At 39.1% G+C, this 19,356-nt stretch overlaps 2 protein-coding genes across 4 annotated transcripts in view; both read right to left on the bottom strand.

The window, feature by feature from the left end:
* Window positions 1-686: 686 nt before the first annotated feature.
* On the bottom strand, window positions 687-7,953 carry slc25a38a (solute carrier family 25 member 38a). 2 transcript variants are annotated; one of them, XM_042505644.2, is made up of 8 exons: window positions 7,593-7,953; window positions 6,545-6,636; window positions 5,153-5,277; window positions 4,897-4,981; window positions 4,138-4,317; window positions 2,864-3,032; window positions 2,545-2,705; window positions 687-1,525 (listed from the first exon to the last, which is right to left on the bottom strand). In XM_042505644.2, the coding sequence occupies exons 2-8, from the start codon at window positions 6,557-6,559 to the stop codon at window positions 1,403-1,405; spliced, it is 858 nt and encodes a 285-aa protein (XP_042361578.2). In that variant the 5' UTR covers window positions 6,560-6,636; window positions 7,593-7,953; the 3' UTR covers window positions 687-1,402. The 2 variants fall into 2 exon arrangements, with proteins under 2 accessions (XP_042361578.2, XP_087925394.1); XM_088069268.1 differs by lacking the exon at window positions 7,593-7,953 and adding an exon at window positions 6,752-6,862.
* Window positions 7,954-10,304: 2,351 nt separating this feature from the next.
* LOC121957125 (myosin-9) overlaps window positions 10,305-19,356 on the bottom strand; it is a 57,340-nt gene continuing 48,288 nt past the window's right edge. For both annotated transcript variants that reach the window (XM_042505643.2, XM_088069246.1), the window contains 11 exons: window positions 19,099-19,347; window positions 18,235-18,447; window positions 17,923-18,135; window positions 16,759-16,920; window positions 16,524-16,652; window positions 15,441-15,529; window positions 15,227-15,350; window positions 14,664-14,872; window positions 13,688-13,796; window positions 13,421-13,593; window positions 10,305-11,743 (listed from right to left, as the gene is read on the bottom strand). In XM_042505643.2, the coding sequence (XP_042361577.2) occupies window positions 11,635-11,743; window positions 13,421-13,593; window positions 13,688-13,796; window positions 14,664-14,872; window positions 15,227-15,350; window positions 15,441-15,529; window positions 16,524-16,652; window positions 16,759-16,920; window positions 17,923-18,135; window positions 18,235-18,447; window positions 19,099-19,347 (1,779 nt within the window). In that variant the 3' untranslated portion in view covers window positions 10,305-11,634. The remainder of the gene's footprint in view (window positions 11,744-13,420; window positions 13,594-13,687; window positions 13,797-14,663; window positions 14,873-15,226; window positions 15,351-15,440; window positions 15,530-16,523; window positions 16,653-16,758; window positions 16,921-17,922; window positions 18,136-18,234; window positions 18,448-19,098; window positions 19,348-19,356) is intronic.

The raw sequence follows: 19,356 nt of genomic DNA, 5'->3' as shown, positions 1-19,356 counted from the left end.
TGGTGTTTTTCTTTTTTTTTGTTTTTTTTTATATAAACTAAATTAAAGTTTGGGGGCTTTTTTTCTGTTTTTTTTTTTGTTTTTAATAAATTTGAGTTTTTAGTGGGTTTTTTTCTTTTCCTTTTTAAAAATACTTTTGTGTTTTTTTGGGGGTTTTTTTGGTTTTTTTCTTTGGTTTTTTTTGGGGGGGGGGTATACCTACCTATAAGAAATATACCCCAAAATGAACAAAACTAAAAAATAAAATAAAAACAAATAAAAAAGTAAAACTAAAAAGAAAAAGCAAACAAGGGAATGACCTGGAAAAACTGTGATTAAATGTAATAATTCTGTCAAACACTTTAAAAATCTAACAAAGATTATTAGAAATAAAGTTTTTTGGACATTTTTCCCTTGTTTTTTGAAAATATATTCCTAAATCTACTTATTTCTTGCAATTTCTCCAACACTTCTTGCCAAGTTGCTCATTGGCCCTGTGCAGCTTATTTCTGTTTTTTTGCACAAAAGAAGGACACAGACAGATGAAACGTGGGGTTAAAACTAGCTCATTATTAAGTCGGCCGTGTCACAGTGACCTCTGCACAGAAGTCAGTGTGTCATGAGACACAGCCGCCGTATCCGCACCGCAGCGTCTCAGAGGTCAGCCAGACATCAGTTTGGCACCGAAATAAACCGGTAGATCAAAATTAAGGTTCCACATTTTGCTTTATTTCATTAAACGTCTTTAAAAAGGTAGAACAAAAAGGTACAAATCTTTGCATGAAAATCAACTTCAAATATCGAGAGGAAAATCTTTTTACAGGCAAATACTGCAAGCACATACTTTGTTAAACAAAAAATATCAGAATATAAATAAAATTGTGTTACTGGAAAGGCATTCAGGAGCCTCGCCAAGATCTAAAACTGAGACACAACTGCAGGGGTTAAAGTGCATAACAGAAGTCGGAGCTGAATCTGGGACACTGTCTTGAGTAACTGCGTCACTGCAAACAATGAGGCATTTTTGAAACGCCCAAATGCTCCTTAAGGATCAGGTTTTTTTATGTACAAGAGAGCATCACAGTGTGTCTGGAGATTTTTTAAATATTTTCTCCAGAGTTGCGACGAACAATCAAAAATGAAATTCGGCTCCTGAACTTCAGCCATGAGCCAGCAAAGCACATTTCAAGGAGCAAAGTCTCCACATCTCAGTGTGTTATGTCACTAAGGAAACAAGAGTTCAGCGTTTCTTAATCATCAGCCTGCGTATCGCGACGCTGTGAATAATTGAAGTCATTAAAAACGCCATCAGGCACGTCGCCACGGTCGCGGCTTCACATCACCGTCTTCACTCTGTCACTTGACTTTTCTGCTCTATTTTTGTTTGTTCTTTCTTTCACGAGCTTCTCACCGACTTCCCTCTTCACGACTTCAACCCAAAACGCGCCATCATCTCCTCGTACACCGTCCACGCCATGGCGGCCATCATGGTCCTCCTCAGCGCCCGAGGAACCGCGCCCCTGAAGAACCCCTGGAGTCTGTGTTCCTGAGAGAGGAAGTGGAGGAACAAAGAGAGGCGACGATATAATCAGTAATAGTATCATGCAGCCACGACTTTACATTTAAAGGGACAGTTTCAGTCAGTTTTTGCAAAAATCGGAATTAGTAAAGTAACTAAAGCTGCCGGATAAATGTAGTAAAAGTATAAAGTTTTATGAAAAAAAAGTACTCATGCACCAAAACTATCTAGAATGGCGTTTACACGGCAACCGTACTTGCACGAAATGTTAAAACTTTTGTTGCGGTTTGGCCTTTCATTCACGTGACAACAGCATTTTGGGGGCCTGAAAATGCAAACTTTTGAAACCCGGTTTCAGAGTGTAATTTTATGAAAATGTGACCCTTTCTGTCGCCATGGAAACTGATCCATGACATCACGTCTGCACTTTGCACATGTGCGTTGTGTTCTTCTACTATTATTATTTATTTATTTGTTCAATTTTGGTGTTTTCATTTTTATTTTTGTTAATTTCAGGTTTTTGGATGTGTTTTTATTTTCATTTTTAAAATGAAAATGAAGCTTGGGGGATTTTTTTCCAGTTTTTTTTAAAAATAAATTTGATTTTTTTATTGTTTTTTCTAAATACGTAAACTTTTGAAATCGGGTTCCAGAGTGTAATTTCATGAAAACAAAAGCCCTTCTGTCGCCGTGTAAACTGGATCCTTTGAGAACCATGACGTCGCACATGCGTGTGGCGTTCTTCTATTATGTGTCTTTACAAAATGACACCGCCTACTACTGGCCTGGCATGCACACTACAGCATCGTTTTTGCAGATCTGTGTACACGAGGATCGTTTTCACAGTGTTATCATATGAACGTGGGTCTTTTTAAAAACGCAAAGGAAAGACTTTCGGTTTAAAGTAGGCCGTCCTTGTGTTAACGCAGCCTAGATTGATAAACAGCACTACAGGTAAGAAGTCTGTAAAACTGCATTTCCCCAAATGCGACTAACACCGAACAGCACGACATCAAAGACGTGAGCTGACAGTCTGAGGTCGTTACCATGTAGATGTTTCTCATCGCCTCCACTGTCCTCAGCTGCGGATTCACTTGGACGTGTGTTTTGACGACATCAGCCGGCTGCGTGATCAGAGACGCCAAAATACCGGCCAGGATCCCACAGCTGAAGTTCGCCAGCGGGGCCGAAGCAGACGAGCTGATTTCTTAAAGGAGGAAAGATGTTATTTAATCCAAACGGACATTAAAAAAACAACTACTCTGAAAAACATAAAGCCCAAACAAAGACCCGTAGTTAGAGTATTTTTGTTGTTTATGTGATATTTTTTTGTGTACATGGTGCTGGTTCTTAGTGAGTGTTTACCCGTCGGCAGCGAGGCCTTAGTCTGGCTGTAAAACATGACGTAGATCCCGGAGAAAGGGACGTCTCGGAGGAGCGTGGCCATCAGACCGGAGAACAGAGCTGCAGGACCTTCAGTCTGACACACACTGCGCAGAGCTCCGGTCACACTGCCGTAACTGTACCGGCCACACTGAAACACACACACACACTCAGTTTAATACACACACGACAAACTAAACACAGACATGCATTAACGCGCGCACACTCGGACCGGCTCACCGCAACAAACCACAGAGAAGCTCAGATTACAAACACACGCAGAGGAGGCGTGGCTTCATTCTCTTATCCCACTTTATCTTCACACAGCTAATCAGCAGCAGTTCTGCAGAAAGTTAATTTGAGTTCGCCGAAGTACAAATTGTGGTTCCTGATATCATCGTACAACAAAAGCGTTTTTAACAGACAGGAAAAGAGCTAAACTCTGTTATGAAACACCTGACTGCCAAACAACAGGGTGGTGTATAACAACACATTAATAAATAATAATGCATTTGTGCTATTCAAAGTACTCAGAACACCTTACAAGACACAATTAAAAAAAAAACAGCAGCAACGTACCCAGACATCCTAAAAACAGGCAAAGCAGTAAAAGACAGTAATAAAATAACTAAATACAAAACCGTCGTCATAAAAACTAAAATCAGCGGAGACGAGGACAGAGGTAACGCCGATAAAAAGATACAGAGAGCAGCAGCTGCTAATCGCACCAGCATTCACTCATTTATTTATGTTAATTGTATGTTAAGATTATGTTATTGTTGTGGGAAATATTGATGTAATGACACATTAATTCTGGATATTTGATACAGTTTCAGTACTCATTTTCCACAGTGACGATGTCCTGATCTTATTGTTTAATACAATTATATTACTGCTAATCACCCAAAAAAGAAAAGTCGTCTTGGTATATTCATTTATTTATCATTAATTTTTAAATTAAAAAATCATAATTTTATAACCTTAATGTCAATTTTTCCTTGTTCAACTGAAAATCATTGAATATCATTATCTTTATTGTATTAAAGTAAGAAATTTCAATATTGTGAAAACACACGTTCACAAGACTATTATATAAAATAAAATGTAAATCGGCCGGTTAATTAATATAAAGTCAGAACAGTTACCTGTGAATGCAATCGGTAAATATTTAAAAATAAATCAGCTGGGTTTACTTCACAGTATCGGGGTGCTGAGGGCAAATCTAGACCGGGGCAGACCGCGTCGTGCGTTCTTACTTCGAAGCGTGTCTTGATGACAGTGACCGGCAGCATTAAGACCCCCGCCACCGTCCGGGCCCCGCCTCCCAGCAGCACGGCCTGTAAGGGGCCCGGACTGCCGTCCTGGAAGAAGTGGTTCTTCAGAGAGTAGTAGGTGCTGAAGTAGAGCCCCACTCCTGGGATGGTCCGAGCAAAGGACTGGAGGACGACGAGAGGGAGAGTCAAAGCGAGGAAAAATCTGACGCCAGGCGAGAAACGGGCAGTACGAGATGATGCTGGGTAATATGAGTTACTCTCTAGTTACGTATGACGAACTATTTCATGTTTTTATCCAAAGCTTTTCGATCAATAAGCTCAATTTTGTGCCTTTTAATGCACTATGACAGTGACACTAAACTTATGGTTTGCAGGCCAAATCTGGCCCCCAATAGGGTGTCGAGTGGCCCCTCGATCATTCTCTAATTCACAATAAAAAGTGATTCACACTGTACTTTTTGTAAACACAAGAGAGCAGAGTGCACAAAACAGCATCAAAACGAGTTTGTTTATCAAAAAAGTACCAGTGGAGGATCCCCCAACAGAGGTCTGAGCTAAGACTAATGTCCTAAGATCCTAGAAACGTCCTAAATTCTGAGAAATGTCCTGAAATCTGAGAAATGTCCCAAAATCCTAGAAACGTCCTAATATTCTATAAATGTCTTAGAATCTGAAAAACATCCTAAAATCTTAGAAATGTCCAAATCTGTGACCGAGAAGACAGCGTAAAGACGGTCTTACTGGTGAGATTCCTTTCCACAGTCCCAGCAGCCTCTCTGTCCGCACCACGCTCAGCAGCACCGCCGTCATCCCGACTCGGCCCGAACTGAAAGAAAACAAGCGATCATGAGTGACACGACGTCCAACTTCCTGTTGTGTTCATCCCGTCAATGAAGCCAATTTTTGGAGGTCACAGTGGAAGACAACATGTTATGTAAGCTTACAACTGTGACAGCTGTGCGTGTGTGTGTGTGTGTGTGTGTGTGCACGGACTCACCCAGGCTGCACGCCGCTCTGCAGAGTCTGCAGACGAGTCTTAACCAGGTCAAGAGGCTGGAAGAGCAGCGTGGAGCAGGTCCCGCTGAAAGAGCCGCACACGAAGGCTTTGATGGCCGGGTGAGCCTGAGGGGGGACGGAGGGACGGATGGACAGACAGAGAGGGGGGTGCAGTGAAAAATAAAAAAAGGAGTTGGGCAAAGAAGGAGCAAAGGGAGAGAGATTAAGTTACATAACCAGCGAACGGACGTTTGATTCACAGCAGAAACATCGTGGGCTAAAAACTGAGATAACGAGGCTCGATTTTCGATACCGAGCCCAGAAAATGTCCTTGTGCCATCTCTGTTCATGCATGTGTCACTAAAAACGACCTTTAAATCGTAATTCTATTTTGATTTGACGAACAAAAAATACAATTTTAGATAATTAATTTAATTTTCCAATTTTCTATTTTTTCTTTTCGAAATGGAAAACTGGTAAAGGTTAGGACCCTTGACATTGTTTTTTAAATTTTTAAAAAAATTTTTTAAATTTAAGCACAAAATTGAATTAGGAAAACAAGTCATTGTCCAAAAACAATTCTTGAATTTTTTTTGTTTGTTTTGGGTTTTTTTTTTGGTATCTGGTTTTATTTTGAAAAGTGAATGAAGGTATGATACACAGATTTTTTGTTAACACACAAATTTATTTGAAAATCAAATTAATTTGTGCCAAATTTTAAAAAAAATGATTTTTTAAAATCGGCTGCATTTTAAAATGGGGTCTGGTGGGCGTGGCAGTGGTGATTTTTGGGCTGTTTATTTATAACAAAACACATTTTGTTTTTGATATTTTATCTATCGATCTATCAACACACAGATATATATACATCTATACACACACACACACAAACTATATATATATATATATATATATATATATACACAGTATATGAAATAAAAAGGAGGTTGTCTGTATGTCAGAATGGTGTCGTCTCAGACAGGATGCCCTGACCTCCAGAGATATAAAAGGTGCAATGACAAGTAGAGCTGCAACGATTAATCAATAAGTTGTCAGCTATAAAATGAATGCCAACTAATCTGATAAGTGACTAATGCGTTTGATTTTTTTTTTAAAAGCTGTTTTCAGCTTCAGTAAACTAAAAATCTTTGAGTTGTGCACAAAAAAGACATTTAAGTTTGTCATCTGTGGCTTTGGAAAAAGTCTTTTTTTGCCTTTTTCTTGCATTTTATAGACAAAAAACTAGTTGATTATTCAAAAAAAAAAAAACCCAGCATAATCAACAATGAAAATAATCCTTAAGATGCAGATCTCTCTGCTCAAACAGAAAAAAAAGAAAAAAGAAAACCTAACTATTATGAAGAAAATGCACATAAGTGTCTGAAAAACTCACCAGAGACAGTTCCATCGCTCCTCAAGACGTTGACACGAGAGATTTTGTTTTTCCTCCTCTTGTCGACGCGTCACTCTGAAATGTTTGCTCTCCTAAAAAGAGGAAAAATAGAGAAGTGGCCTTTCAGAAACGGGTCCAGTCAGACATGCAGAGAGTTTCTTGCAGATGATGACGGAGCAGAGCTCTGCTGTGGACGATCTCACTCACACGGCATTATTTAACACGCAGGTCACCTGACAAACACCGTGTTTCCTATTCGTGACCATCAGAGCCGACACACAGCTACTCATTAACCGACCACAGAGCAGCAGGCTGCATATTAGGATGGATCTGGTGCTCGTCACTCTGCTGCAGGTTTCTCACTCCAGTTTTCTTGTGAGCGCTAATGCAATATGTATGCAGAAAAGCACAAAGGGGTCGAAAAATGTTTTAGTTTGTGGAATGCAAATGGGTTTTTTTGTGAGGTTAAATCGCACTCCTGCAGCTTTAAAGTTAAAATTTAATTAATTAAAAATCACTGACACATACTCTGCTGCAACCAAAGAGAAGCGTAAAAGAGAAAAAAATGTGTCTTTTGTGATCAAATTTGCATTTAGTTTTCTGCAGATTATAATAACAAATTACAGATTTTGTGGGTATTGATACTCCAAAAAGGAAAAGTAATCTTTTGTGTAACGCTCCTTCCCCATTCTGACTGACTTAGAAGGACCTGTGATGTCGTATAATAATTAAAAAAATAAAATAAAATAAAAATTTAAAAAATAAATAAATATAATAATAATAATTTAATTTAAAAAAATACAGAATTAACTTTTTAAAACTATATACATATAATTTATTATAATTCCTTGTATTTAAATTGTATATTGTTAACCAGTCAAAGATAACTTGTGTTGTGCTCTTGCTCATTATAACAATAATAATTATTATTAATCACCTTATAGTGGACTGAAATGTTACACTGTGTGATGTAAACATGCTGTGCGATAATTAAATTATTTATATCAAACGAAGAAACAGAATAAAAACACTTTGTTTTGCAGCTTACCTTTTTTAAAATGTTCTGGAGGATGATATCACGAGTTTAACGCCATTTTTTAGCCACTAAATGAATCATTTCTCTGACTAAAAAAATGTGTTTTTCTTTGTCCTCAAACAGCAGCAGCTCCAAACATTGTAATTTTGTCTCAGTTTTTACGGTCGAAAGGCCCAAAAAATATAAAAAATAACACCACCGACGTTACATATCAGCGTAAATCCTTCTGACCGACTTTAACAACTAAAACACGGAAACATGTGAGCGCCTCTTTTCACGGAGCTCCGAGCTGCGACGTTAAAACCGAAAAATGAAAAACAAAAATCTCCTTTAGTGACCATGTTTCTTCACTGACGCTCAACCGGCCGGTTCCTGTTTGATGACGCGCGGTGTCGTCACTGCGGCAAACCCCGCCCACCGAGGAGCGGCTGGCTTCTGATTGGTTAAACAAAGCACCGTAATGTTACTATTAAAAGGGCACCACTTAATTGAATACCCGAGATTATGACAAAGCGAATATTATTCTAAAAAGTGAAACTTTTTTGTTTTTTAGTTGGACACACACGAAATGAAAATACTCTAGTATTGACACCTACAGAGGAGTTTTTAAATATACCAAAGGTTTTTAAACTTTACGCAACATTTCTACCGTAATCACTGGTGAAGGAGGTATAAAAGTTCTCAATTTAAGTAAAAATTGAAATATGACAAAAAATAGTACAGAATAGAAAAATAAAGTTAAAATAAATAGTGAAATAAAATAATTCACTATCACATTTTATTAGGAATTACATATTACTGTGCTCAGAATCAGGTTCAGTATTTGATTTATTTATTTAAGTAGGTTTTCAAATACAAGAAATTTTCTTTAGAGTGTAATTAAACATATTAAGATATTGTAAAATTAAATAAAAGGAGGCAAAGCAAAAAACAAGAGACGAAAAACTAGAGCCGCAGAAAATTGTTAATTCTTATCAGTGCTTAATGTGTATGTTTTGTATGTAAATATTACTAATTTCTTTAAATCATTATTATTAGTAGTCGTAGTAGTAGTAGTGCTTTAATTTGTGTTTTGTGCAAAAACATTACTAGTTATTTTAATTATTTGTGCATTATTAATGGTTTCATGTGTTTTTTTATATGTAAATATTACTAGCAATTATTATTATTATTTTATATTTTATGTTTGTATTTAAATATCATTAGTTGTTTTAAATATTCTATTATTATTGGTTTCATGTGTATATTTTGTATGTAAATGTTACTAGTTATCTTAAATAATAATAAGTATTATTATTATCATTATAAATTATTATGATTAATGCTTTAATGTGTATATTTTTGTAAACAAATACTGCTTGTTATTTAAAAAAAAACGAATTAAAACGTTTATTTATTTATAAAATTACTCGGTATTTTTTTCATAAAAAGAGTAAAAAAAAAAAAAAAAACAATAACAGAAAATAAAAATACTCGAGTATCTAAAAGTTATACTAACGCACTAAGTGCACCGTTACTTCCCGCCTATTAAACTTTTTAACTCGTCTTGGTTCGTCCTGTCTTGACTGAAAGTGTTTATCTGAAAGTTTTCTTATGACAGAGAGATGCAGGAAGACAAAATGCTGGAATAGCAGCCCTCACCTTCACGTCTCCATCCGTGTTTGCTGTGTTTGACTCAGTTTTGGGTGAAACCGGTTCAGACCCGCTGCAGCTCTGATTGTCTCTGATGCAGAGAGTGAGCGCCCCCTGCTGGGAGACACGCAGCATCTCAAAAACAACCACTGACGCATTACAGGGGTCAAGTTTTGGACTTCAAACCTGATTTAAATTCAATTCTCCTAAAGTATTTACCCCAAAACTTCTGAAAACAGTAATGAAATAAAAGTACATCTACTCAAATAGTAGGCTACACTGGAGGTATACAGTCAAGATACTTCAGACAAGTGGAAAGAAAGCATCCAAAATTACAGATTTAGGTGTTTTAGTTCATATTTCTGCTCTGGAAATGTATGCTTTTTTTTACCCTTAATATTACGCACACTCATATTGCTCTGCACTTTTCAAAATCAAGCTTTATAAAATATTATAGATTAATATTATTTTCTGCTTTCATTATTTTTTAACCATTAATCCTAATCATAAATATCAAAAATTAATTCATTTTCACAGTTTCAGCCCTTTAAATATTGCCATTTTGCCATGATGCCACTATGTTTAGATGGATAAAATATATATTTGTTTTTAATATACTACATGCAATATGCATTTTTGTGATGATCACAGGATGGGATATGTCAATGGTTTGCAGCAACATTTACTGTCACAGTGCAACTAGTGGGAAAAGCATGTATTTTCTGCAAATATGAAATATGGTAAATATGGAAAATATTAAAAATTCCAAGACAATAGCCCAGAGTGACACCCAAAAATAATACAGGTTTTTAAGCTTTGATGGCTGTGGGGACAAAAACTGCAATTTGAATGGGCTTCAATGGTGCATTTTTTGCATCGACAGTCTGAGTGTAACTATTTAGTTTCCACGGTGTATTTTAGACTTATTGTAGGAGCTGAGCTGGAAATTCAGGTTAAACAAAAATACACATTAGTGCCAAAATTGATACCATATGCATGAACACAGCCAAAATGATCAGAAAATGAAAAATGCATAAAATGCACCAAAAGTATTTGATATAAGGTGAGTTTAATGACACAGAAGTCAACATGTAGCAGTTTAGAAAGCCTCTTTAATTGCAATAATACCAACATTTCACAACATGATTTCCATTCCAGAGGTGCAGACAGACAAACATTACAAAAGAATCGAGAAGATGCAGTTTTTCTGTTTTTTTGGATTTCCTTTGTTTGTTTTTCTAAGTTTGATCTTTTTAATTATGAGCCGTTATTCTTGACAACACATTCCTCTCACTTCCCAGCAGTGTGAGCCGAAAGCAGCCCCCGAGCACAGCCAGCGAGGGGTTAACCTGGAGCGAAGTATGGTCAGTGTGGTGTGCGCAGGTCAGTGATGAAGAACCTCCTCCTCCTCCTCCTTCAACAAGCTGTGCTCTGAGAATACAGTGTGTGCTGTGAGTAATAGACACCCATCACCCCGTTTAACCTTCAAAAACACAAAACACTGATAGTGATAAATGAAAAAAAATAATCAATGCATGACCACAAAAAGCCAACGAACCCCGTCCAGAAGAATCCAGCTGCATTTTAAGGCTTTAGTGTGTGTTGGCAGTCTTCCTAAATGTGTGCCGTCTTTTTGAAACGGTCACACAAATGCAGTGGTTTATAATGTCAAGGCTAAAATGTTTTTGTTTTTTTTTTTATCTCAGTGCAAAATTAAATTTCAGCACGGTCACAATCAAATGCCTTCAGTATGCGTCAATGAGTCTCCAATCGTGTGAATCTGCCTTACAAGAAGTGTGTGTGTGTGTGTGTGTGTGTTTGTGTGAGTTACATGATCAAGCCCAAAAGCGTAGTCACGAGTACTAACTGCAGCTAAACTGATAGAATACATTTCCGCATATAAACCTTCATTATAAACTGAAGCGAGAGCGCGAGCAGAATAAAGCACTTCCATTCTTAACCATTATAAAAAAAAATCTGCATAAAATACAATTCTATAGATTGAGATATTAACTTTGGTCCCCTTCCAGTAATCGGTCTTCATTTATGTTTACTTCTCTCTGTTTTCTCTTTCTTCAATTAGAAAAATAGATCCTGAATCAGGACTTTCACAATTGGAACGTTACAAAAATATCTTTTGTTTTTCTTTTTCCCAGAGAATGAAAAAATGAAGCAAAAATTTGGCCCAAAAAATAATGTGTGTGTGTTTGTCAGCATGGCGATTGTCCGAGTTTACTGGCGTCTGCGTGTGTGTGTGTGTGTGTGTGTGTGTGTGTGTGTGTGTGTGTTAAGAATGCATAGATTGTCAGTGATAAAGTTGTTCCTCTCTGTTCAGTAGGTACAGTAATGTGAGCTCGTGTGTGAATTTGGATCGGTCTGATGTGTGATGCAGCTCTGCGGAGCGGAGCGGCACCGTGGCGGATCACTCGGGCTGCGGCTCGGGGTTCTCGGGGGTCTTTGCCTCCGCCTCCTCATCGCTTTCGTTGGAAACGCGGGTAACGATGCGGCGCATGAAGGGAGGGTCGCCACGTCTGAAACACAGAAGGTGGAAACAAAAATGACCAACACGAACCAGCCGAGCAGCAGTTACAGTTCACATCCCTGACTGTCCAAAGTCATTCTCAAAAACTCTCCAAAAGTTGCTGTGAAGAAGCTACAAATTCTGAAAGACGGACGCTTTGCACACATCTTCCCCCCGCAGCACGGAGGATACAAACACTAAACACTTTCAGTTTCGCCGATTCAGCATCTGACCAAATGTGTCCCTCTCTGTTCCTGAGATCCGACGCTGAGAAAAGCACCGAAAAATGTTTTTGCAGAAAATTACGATGTCAGCAGGCCGGTTTCTATTAACCCTCAAATTGTGCAAATTGAAACTGCGAATGCTATGTGCTTGTTAGGAGGAACTAGCTCCCATGATGCATCAGGAGCTACAAGAGCTGTTTTTGCATCGTATGACTCGGATAATCCAGTTTTGAATCCACAATTCCTCTGTGAAATCGTGGACTATCAGCTCCCAGAAATCCCTCATACGTGGACGCTCCCAAATATAAGGGGCTCGCCTTTCCTTTATGGCTCCGTAACACGCCAACGTCACCTTCGACTGAAAATAATGAGTGTGGTGACGGCAATAGAAATAAATCTGCTAATTAGTGCACTAGAATAAAGGGCTCTGCTGCTAATGTTTTGAGCATCCGTCGCCATGGTTACTGGAATGTTTCACTTAATGGAAACGCGTCATCTCAGTTACGTTTTTGATATAAAATGTCAGCACTTCACCATTTTTTCCTCTCTGACATTTTGTGATTTTTTCTCATAATTAGCGTATGAATTCCTGAGTTTTAGCCAAAAACATGTTCTGTGAGGTCACAGTGACCTTTGACTGTCAAATCCTAATCAGTCCATCTTTGACTGGACGTTTGCGCCAAAAGAAACTCGCTCAAGGTGGTTTTTTTGTTTGTTTTTTTTAAATGGCTGTCATGAGAATGAGACAGACCCAAAAACATAATGCCTCCGTCCGGCGACGGCTGCTGCAGAGTCAGGGATTCCCCCACCGTCGCTGATTTGCGTCGGGCCGCCACAATTACAACAAATAGACTTTCTACTTTTAGAGCTTTTGTTCATTAGGAGCGCTGTTGGAATATACACACCGTTTGATTATTTGCACTTTTGTGGATAAAATTCCTGAACGTTTCCATGATTTTTCAAGGACCCATAATAAATAATTTTTCTTGCCCTTCTTAATGTTTTTTTCACACATATCAGATTCAAACTCTTTTCAAACGAATGCGTGTTTGAGCTACGTTACATCGACCGCTACAGAGAATCTATTTGCCGTTTTGTTATGTGACGCAGGAGGTTATCCGCCAAAGATTACGGTGACATTTTTTTTTTTTTTTACAAACTACAGAATTCCATGACTTTTCCAGGCCTGGAAAATGTGATTGCAAAATTTCCTTCATTTTTCAAGTTTTCCGTGACCGTGGGAACCCTCAAGACTCAAGAGCAGCTGCTCCTCTTATCCTCTACTCTGATCTGATCAGCTCTGGACAGATCGGCAGATCAATTATCCTCCCAAAAACCACAAACTGCTGCCGAGGAAAAAGACTCATGGAGAGCTCGCAGATTCGTGCGGACGATGCAGGACTGTTACTGACACTGTGAAGACAACTGGATACCAATGACGGCTACTGGGACTCTTTTCCCACCTGAGCTTGCTCTTGAGGGAGCTGACTTCACGGTTCATGGCGTCCGCCGACTCTGTGGCGTCCTCCAGCTCCCTCTGCAGTTTCCTTCGGTTGGCGTTGGCTCTCTGCGCCTCCTCCTCAGCCTCCTCCAGCTGACGCTTCAGCTGCTTCATGCGAGAGTTCAACTTGTCGACCTGTAATTCCACAAAAACAACGTCAGATGAACTGATTTCTGCCAAAATGATGTGACAATTTTAAGCTTGACGACGGCGGCGGAGAAGCCCTCACCTGGTCCTTGTACTGCTCCGTGTTGCGTCTCTCGTCTTCCACCTGCAGGATGATCTCCTTCAGTTTCTTCTCTGTGCGTCTCACAAGCTTGGTGGCACCCTGCCTCTCCCTGAGACACAGCAGAACAAAAAAATTATTAAATTATTATTATTTCACCCCTTGAAACCTGAGGTTGGCTTAGGAGGAAGGCAACCAGCACCTTCACAAGAAATTACCAGAATTAGAGAGGAATTAGTAAAAAGTTACAAGAAAATGACACAAAAAAGAAAAAAAATTGTAAAAACAAACAAAACCCAATAACAAAAAGACTTAAAAAACAGATCAAATGTAATTAACTTTAAATGTATAATTATAATTAAACAATTATTTTCAAAAACCCCCGCTCTCTCTTTCCTGTCATTCAATATATATATTTGTCAGTTTTCCTAATTTATTGCAATTTTGCACGACATCGCTTGCCACGTTGCTTGTTGACTTTTCAAGTCATATTTTTACAGAAATCAAACCAATTTGCTTAATTTCAAAATAGGCAACAACAACCAACGACTTCACAAGAAATTAGAAGAGAAAAATTAGAGAGGAATTAGTAAAAAGTTACAAGAAAACCAACTGAAAATTAGTACACGGAAAGACGAGAAAAATGGAAAATCACCTGAAAAACAGCTGAAATGTAGCTATTTTCCCCTCTCTCTTTTTTGTCTTTTAAATATATATATATAATTTTTTTTTTTTAAAACTAATTTTCAGTTTATTTTCTTGTCAGCTTTCCCTCATTTCTTGCAATTTGCAGGACATCTCTTGCCAAGTTGCTTGTTGACTTTTTAAGATTTTTTTTAAAACCAACTGCTCAAATTTCAAAGGTTTAAACGCTTGTGAAAGGCGTCGGAAGGTAACACAAGAAACTGAAGTAAATCCAGGTTTCAAAGGGTTAACAGTGTATATGATGCAGAGTAAACGTCATGGCGGAGGCTTTCACCTGGTCTCTATGTCCAGCTGCTCCTCCAGCTGACCGATCTTCGCCTCCAGGGCGGCTATGCTGGCCTTGTACTTGGATTTGACGGCTCCCTCGAGCTCCTGCAGCTTCAGTTTCAGCTCCTTGTTCTGACGGTCCAGCGTGCTGCGAGCTCCTTCCACACGCTGACAGGTGCTGCGCTCTGCCGTGAGCTCCACATTCATCTGGTCAGCCTGGAAAAAAACAAACAAAAAAAAAAAACAGTTGAACAAATAAATGATCTTTTTAATGGTTTATGTGAACGAACAAAAAACAAAATACACAACCATGTGAACATGATGACCTTTCAATCATATAAAAAAAAATAAAATAAAAAAATAATAGTATAATAATAATAATTAAAAAAATAGATAGAAATTTTATTAAAAAATTTTTTTTTAAAGAATGAACAAATAAAAATGTGGGGAAATAAAAAAGGGAGGGTAAAGAAATGAATAAAAATCATAAAATAAAATAAGAGTATAAAATAAGCAGAGAGGCAAACAAAAAATGAGCTGATGAGCTGTTGTATATTTACGTCCACAGACCTGCAGCATCGATTTCTTCAACCTGTCGTTGATCAACTCGGTGTTGCACTGCTCCTCCTCCAGCTCCTCCTCCAGCTGAGCGATACGAGCCTCCAGCCGCCTCCTCTCCTCTACAACCTGAGCACTGAGGAAACGGCACGAAACACGGTCAATAACAGGCGAGACACACCACAAACACTTCTGCCATTTTGCTCGAGTTTGATGGACGTCTCACTTCTTGGTGGCCTGGTTGTTAATCTCATCCTGCAGCTCGTCTCTCTCCTGCTGGGCCTGCCTCTTCATTCGCTCCCCAGATGCCAACTCCTGAACAGGATCGAACGAGAGGAGAGCAATCAGTGTGCAGCAGAGACCGGGGGATAGACCAGAGCGGTGAGACTCAATTTACGGCCGCAGACAAAATCTGATGCTCTGTAGGGTGCCAGGGCGACCTTTTCTAATTCGTAATAAAAATAAAGTAATTCACACTGAGAATTGTTTTTGTACTTTTTGTATACAAAAAAGTGTCAATGGAGGATCCCCCACACCCCGCACAGAGGTCACAGCTAAGTCCCTCATCTTGTAAAGTCCTAGAAACGTCTTAAAATCATAGAAACCTCCTAAAATCCTACAAATGTCCTAAAATCCGAGAGATAGGACCTAAAATCCTAGAAACTTCCTAAAACATTGAAACATCCTAAAATCCTAGAAACATCCTAATATGTCGTACAATTGTACGATTGTCCTGAAATCGTGGAAATGTCCTAAAATCCTATAAATGTCCTGAAATGCTAGAAACATTCTAAAATCCTACAAATGTCCTAAAATCTGTTTAAGATCCTCAAACCCTAGAAACTTACTAAAACACTAGAAACATCTTAATATGTCATAAGATCCTACAATTGTCCTATAAATGACCTAAAATCCGAGAAACATTCTAAAATGTTACAAATGTCCTACAATCCAAGATACGTCCTAAAATCCGATTAATGTCTTAAAATCTGCTTAATGTCCTAAAATATGCTCTGAGGTCCTCAGCCCCTAGAAATGTCCTTAAATCCTAAAAACATGTCTTAAGATCCTACAATTGTCCTGAAATCACAGAAATGTCCTAAAATCCTATAACTTTCCTAAAATCCAAGTAATGACCTAAAATCAGAGAAACATTCCAAAATCCTAGAAACGTCCCAAAAACTGAGACACATGTATGGGGCTGCTGCGACTGGCCCCTGGCCTCCTGTCATTTACAAAAGTGGCCCCCGGGCAAAGCCAGTCGAGGGTCCCTGTAACGAGGCGTTGACGTGGAGGTGTTCACACCGACCTCCTGCATCTGGATCATTTCGGCCTCCATGCTCTTCAGCTTCTTCTCCGTCTCCTTGCTCTGAGCGAGGATCTCGTCTCTGGACATGCGAGAATCTTCCAGCTCCCGCATGAGATCCTTCATCTGAGCCTGTGGAGTCACAGGAGTCAGTCAGACTGGGAACAAACTGCACTTTTAAACACTTTAACAGCACTTTTTTGTTGTTGTCTTGGAGACATTTCAGCGAGCGACTCACCTGGAGTTTCTTCAGCTGCTTCAGGGCCTCGTCCCGGTTCTTGTTGGCCATGTCGATGCCGGCCTCCAGCTCCTTCAGGTCCAGCTCCAGCTTCTTGCGTGCGCCCACGGCTCCAGAGCGCTGCTTCCTCTCGTCCTCCAGCTCCATCTCCATCTCCCGCACCTGACGGATGTACATCTGATTTCAGCCACGCCCCGTTCAACCGAGAGACTGTACCTGCACGACTACAGCCTGAGCGCTGCTCATGTCCGTGGACTTTAATATTTTTACAGGATTAAAATTAAACCAACCATATTGTAAGCCATCATTATTTTAAACTCGGAAAATTACATCTAACTAATTCAGCTCTGAAGTGCTAACCTACTGCAGCAGCTATTTAAAAAAAAAAGCACCACCATGGAGGACATTTTCTCATTTATCTCTGAATATTGCAGCAGCCCACTTTTATTTTATTTTTTTTTCATTTTCAAATGCTTGTTGTAGCTCCCAATAATTTTATACTTTTCTGAAAATAATAATAATAATAGTCTGCAAATTTGAAATTTAAGTTTAAATAAAGTTTTCCCCTAGTCTGATTGAAAATAAAATAAAACCCAATAATATAATGAAACATCCTGACTAATAATTTCACTTTCATTTTTCATTCATTTTTTTTTAATGATGTCAAAAGTTTTACAGAAAATCTCCAAAGGCATGTTGTCTTTAAATTGTTTTGGTGTTTGTCTGTTTTTTAAAGAAAATTTTAGCAAATGTTAATTTCTTTTTGTGATTTTTGAAGAAAAAAATTAGAAACTTTTTTTTTGCTGTTGAGATTTTTGAAAAAAGAAAAAAAAATCAGGTGAATTTTTTAGCGTTTTTTGAATAAAACATTATTTGCATGTTTTCTTTAAAAATCACCAAAATTGCACCTTTTATCGCAGCTATAGACTGTAAATACAGAAATTATTGTTGGATTTTCAAATTTCTGACAGTCGATGGACACATCATGTGTTATTATATGGGTTTGTGAAACATATTTCCATGACTTTCCCAAAACTTTCAGGGTATGTTTTGTTTTTTATAGGCTCGTAAATTGATATTTGCAAATTCCATGGTTTTTCCAGGTATTTCATGACAGTACAAACCCTGTATGTACAACATCTGCAGTCTGCATCCTGTTCTCACCTGTTTGGTCAGCGCCCTCTTCTTCTCCTCACCCATCTCGTCCCGTCCTGCCAGGTCTCTCTCGTACTGAGCCTTCATGGCCTGCATGTTGACCTCCAGCCGCAGTTTGGCGTCTTCTGTGGCCTGCAGCTCGTCCTCCAGCTCCTCCAGCTGAGTCTTCATCTCCTCCAGCTGCTGCTCCAACGCACGTTTGCCCTTCTCCAGTTCGTGGACCTGCAGAACCGCGAGGACAATTTGTGATGACGGTTCTAACAGAATACACAACACACCTTTAAAAAAAAAAAAACAAAACAACATTTGCTCCGGACTTACATTCTTGCCGACGTCGTCCTTTGAGGAAACCAGGTCCTCCATCTCAGCCCGCAGCAGTTTGTTGTTGCGGTCCAATTCTTCCTTGATGTCCATCAGAGAATCGAGCTCTCGGTTCAGAGTCAGAGCCCGGGTCTCCTTCTCACGGGCGTCGGCTTCAGCGCAGTCACGCTCCTCTGCGTAACGGGCAGAAATGTTCTTCTCCTCTGCCAGCATCTGTAGAAAGCCACAGTGTCAAATCTCAAACCACATAAACGAGTCTGATGAGTTTAAAAAAGTGTCTCAAACACAATGAGCACGCTTACGTGGAATCTACTAGTCTGACTCGAACAGGTTCGAAAGCCCAAGCAGATTAAACACGATCCATATAAACATCTCAATCAGCTTCAACAGGCCCAAACTGATTCAAATTCTGGTTGCAGAGGGGTAGTTTAAACCTTTTCACAAACCCATCAAAAGAAAATTTGGATCACGTAAACGATGAAGCTGATTCGTCTCTGGCTGCGTTCTTTCTGCTCCGTCCTCAGGCGAGGGGACAAGACAATGGAAACAGACTTCCAGAAAATGACAACTTCCGAGCAGAAGTGGACGAGTTTGTTTTTATCTGTTGCTTAATCAAGAGCATTATAACAATTGTGAATACTGCGCTGAACAGGAAATAAATATCCAATTTAGCCGTCAATTTGACTTCAGCTTCCGAAGGGGGCAGAAAAGATGCTTGAGCGGCCCCGAGGTACTTATATTTTGACAGAATATAAGTACCTGCTTATACAAAAAAAGTAACAATTTATACTCGATATTCACGATAAACAGTTAACTGATTCATTTCAATCAAATTGAGAAAACGCGTGAATGTAAACGCCTCACCTGGTCAAACTTCTTCTGCTTCTTCTCCAGGTTGGAGACGATCTGTCGGAGGTGGTCCTGGTCAACCAGCAGGTCGTCCAACTCTTGCTGGAGACGAGTCTTGGTTTTGTCCATCTTGTCGTAGGCAGCACATTTCTCCTCCAGACGCTGGCTGATGGCGTCCATGTCCCTCTGGAGCTTCTTCTTCCCCTCCTCTGAGCTCTCCAGACAGCTGGCGTCCTGCTCCACCTTCTTCTTCAAGTCAGTGAGCTGTGAGCA

Source organism: Plectropomus leopardus, chromosome 18 (genome assembly GCF_026936395.1).
Source record: "Plectropomus leopardus strain MGB_pleo_1.0 chromosome 18, ASM2693639v1, whole genome shotgun sequence".
Lineage (NCBI taxonomy): Eukaryota > Metazoa > Chordata > Actinopteri > Perciformes > Serranidae > Plectropomus > Plectropomus leopardus.
This window is presented reverse-complemented; position numbering and strand designations above follow the sequence as displayed.

Bases quoted from the DNA above. Each gene is read 5' to 3' on its own strand.
- slc25a38a (XM_042505644.2), bottom strand. The intron at 4,318-4,896 runs GTAAGACCGTCT...GTCGTCCTCCAG, and splicing joins TGTGGAAAGGAATCTCACCA to TCCTTTGCTCGGACCATCCC. The intron at 1,526-2,544 runs GTAACGACCTCA...TTCCTCTCTCAG, and splicing joins CGATGAGAAACATCTACATG to GAACACAGACTCCAGGGGTT.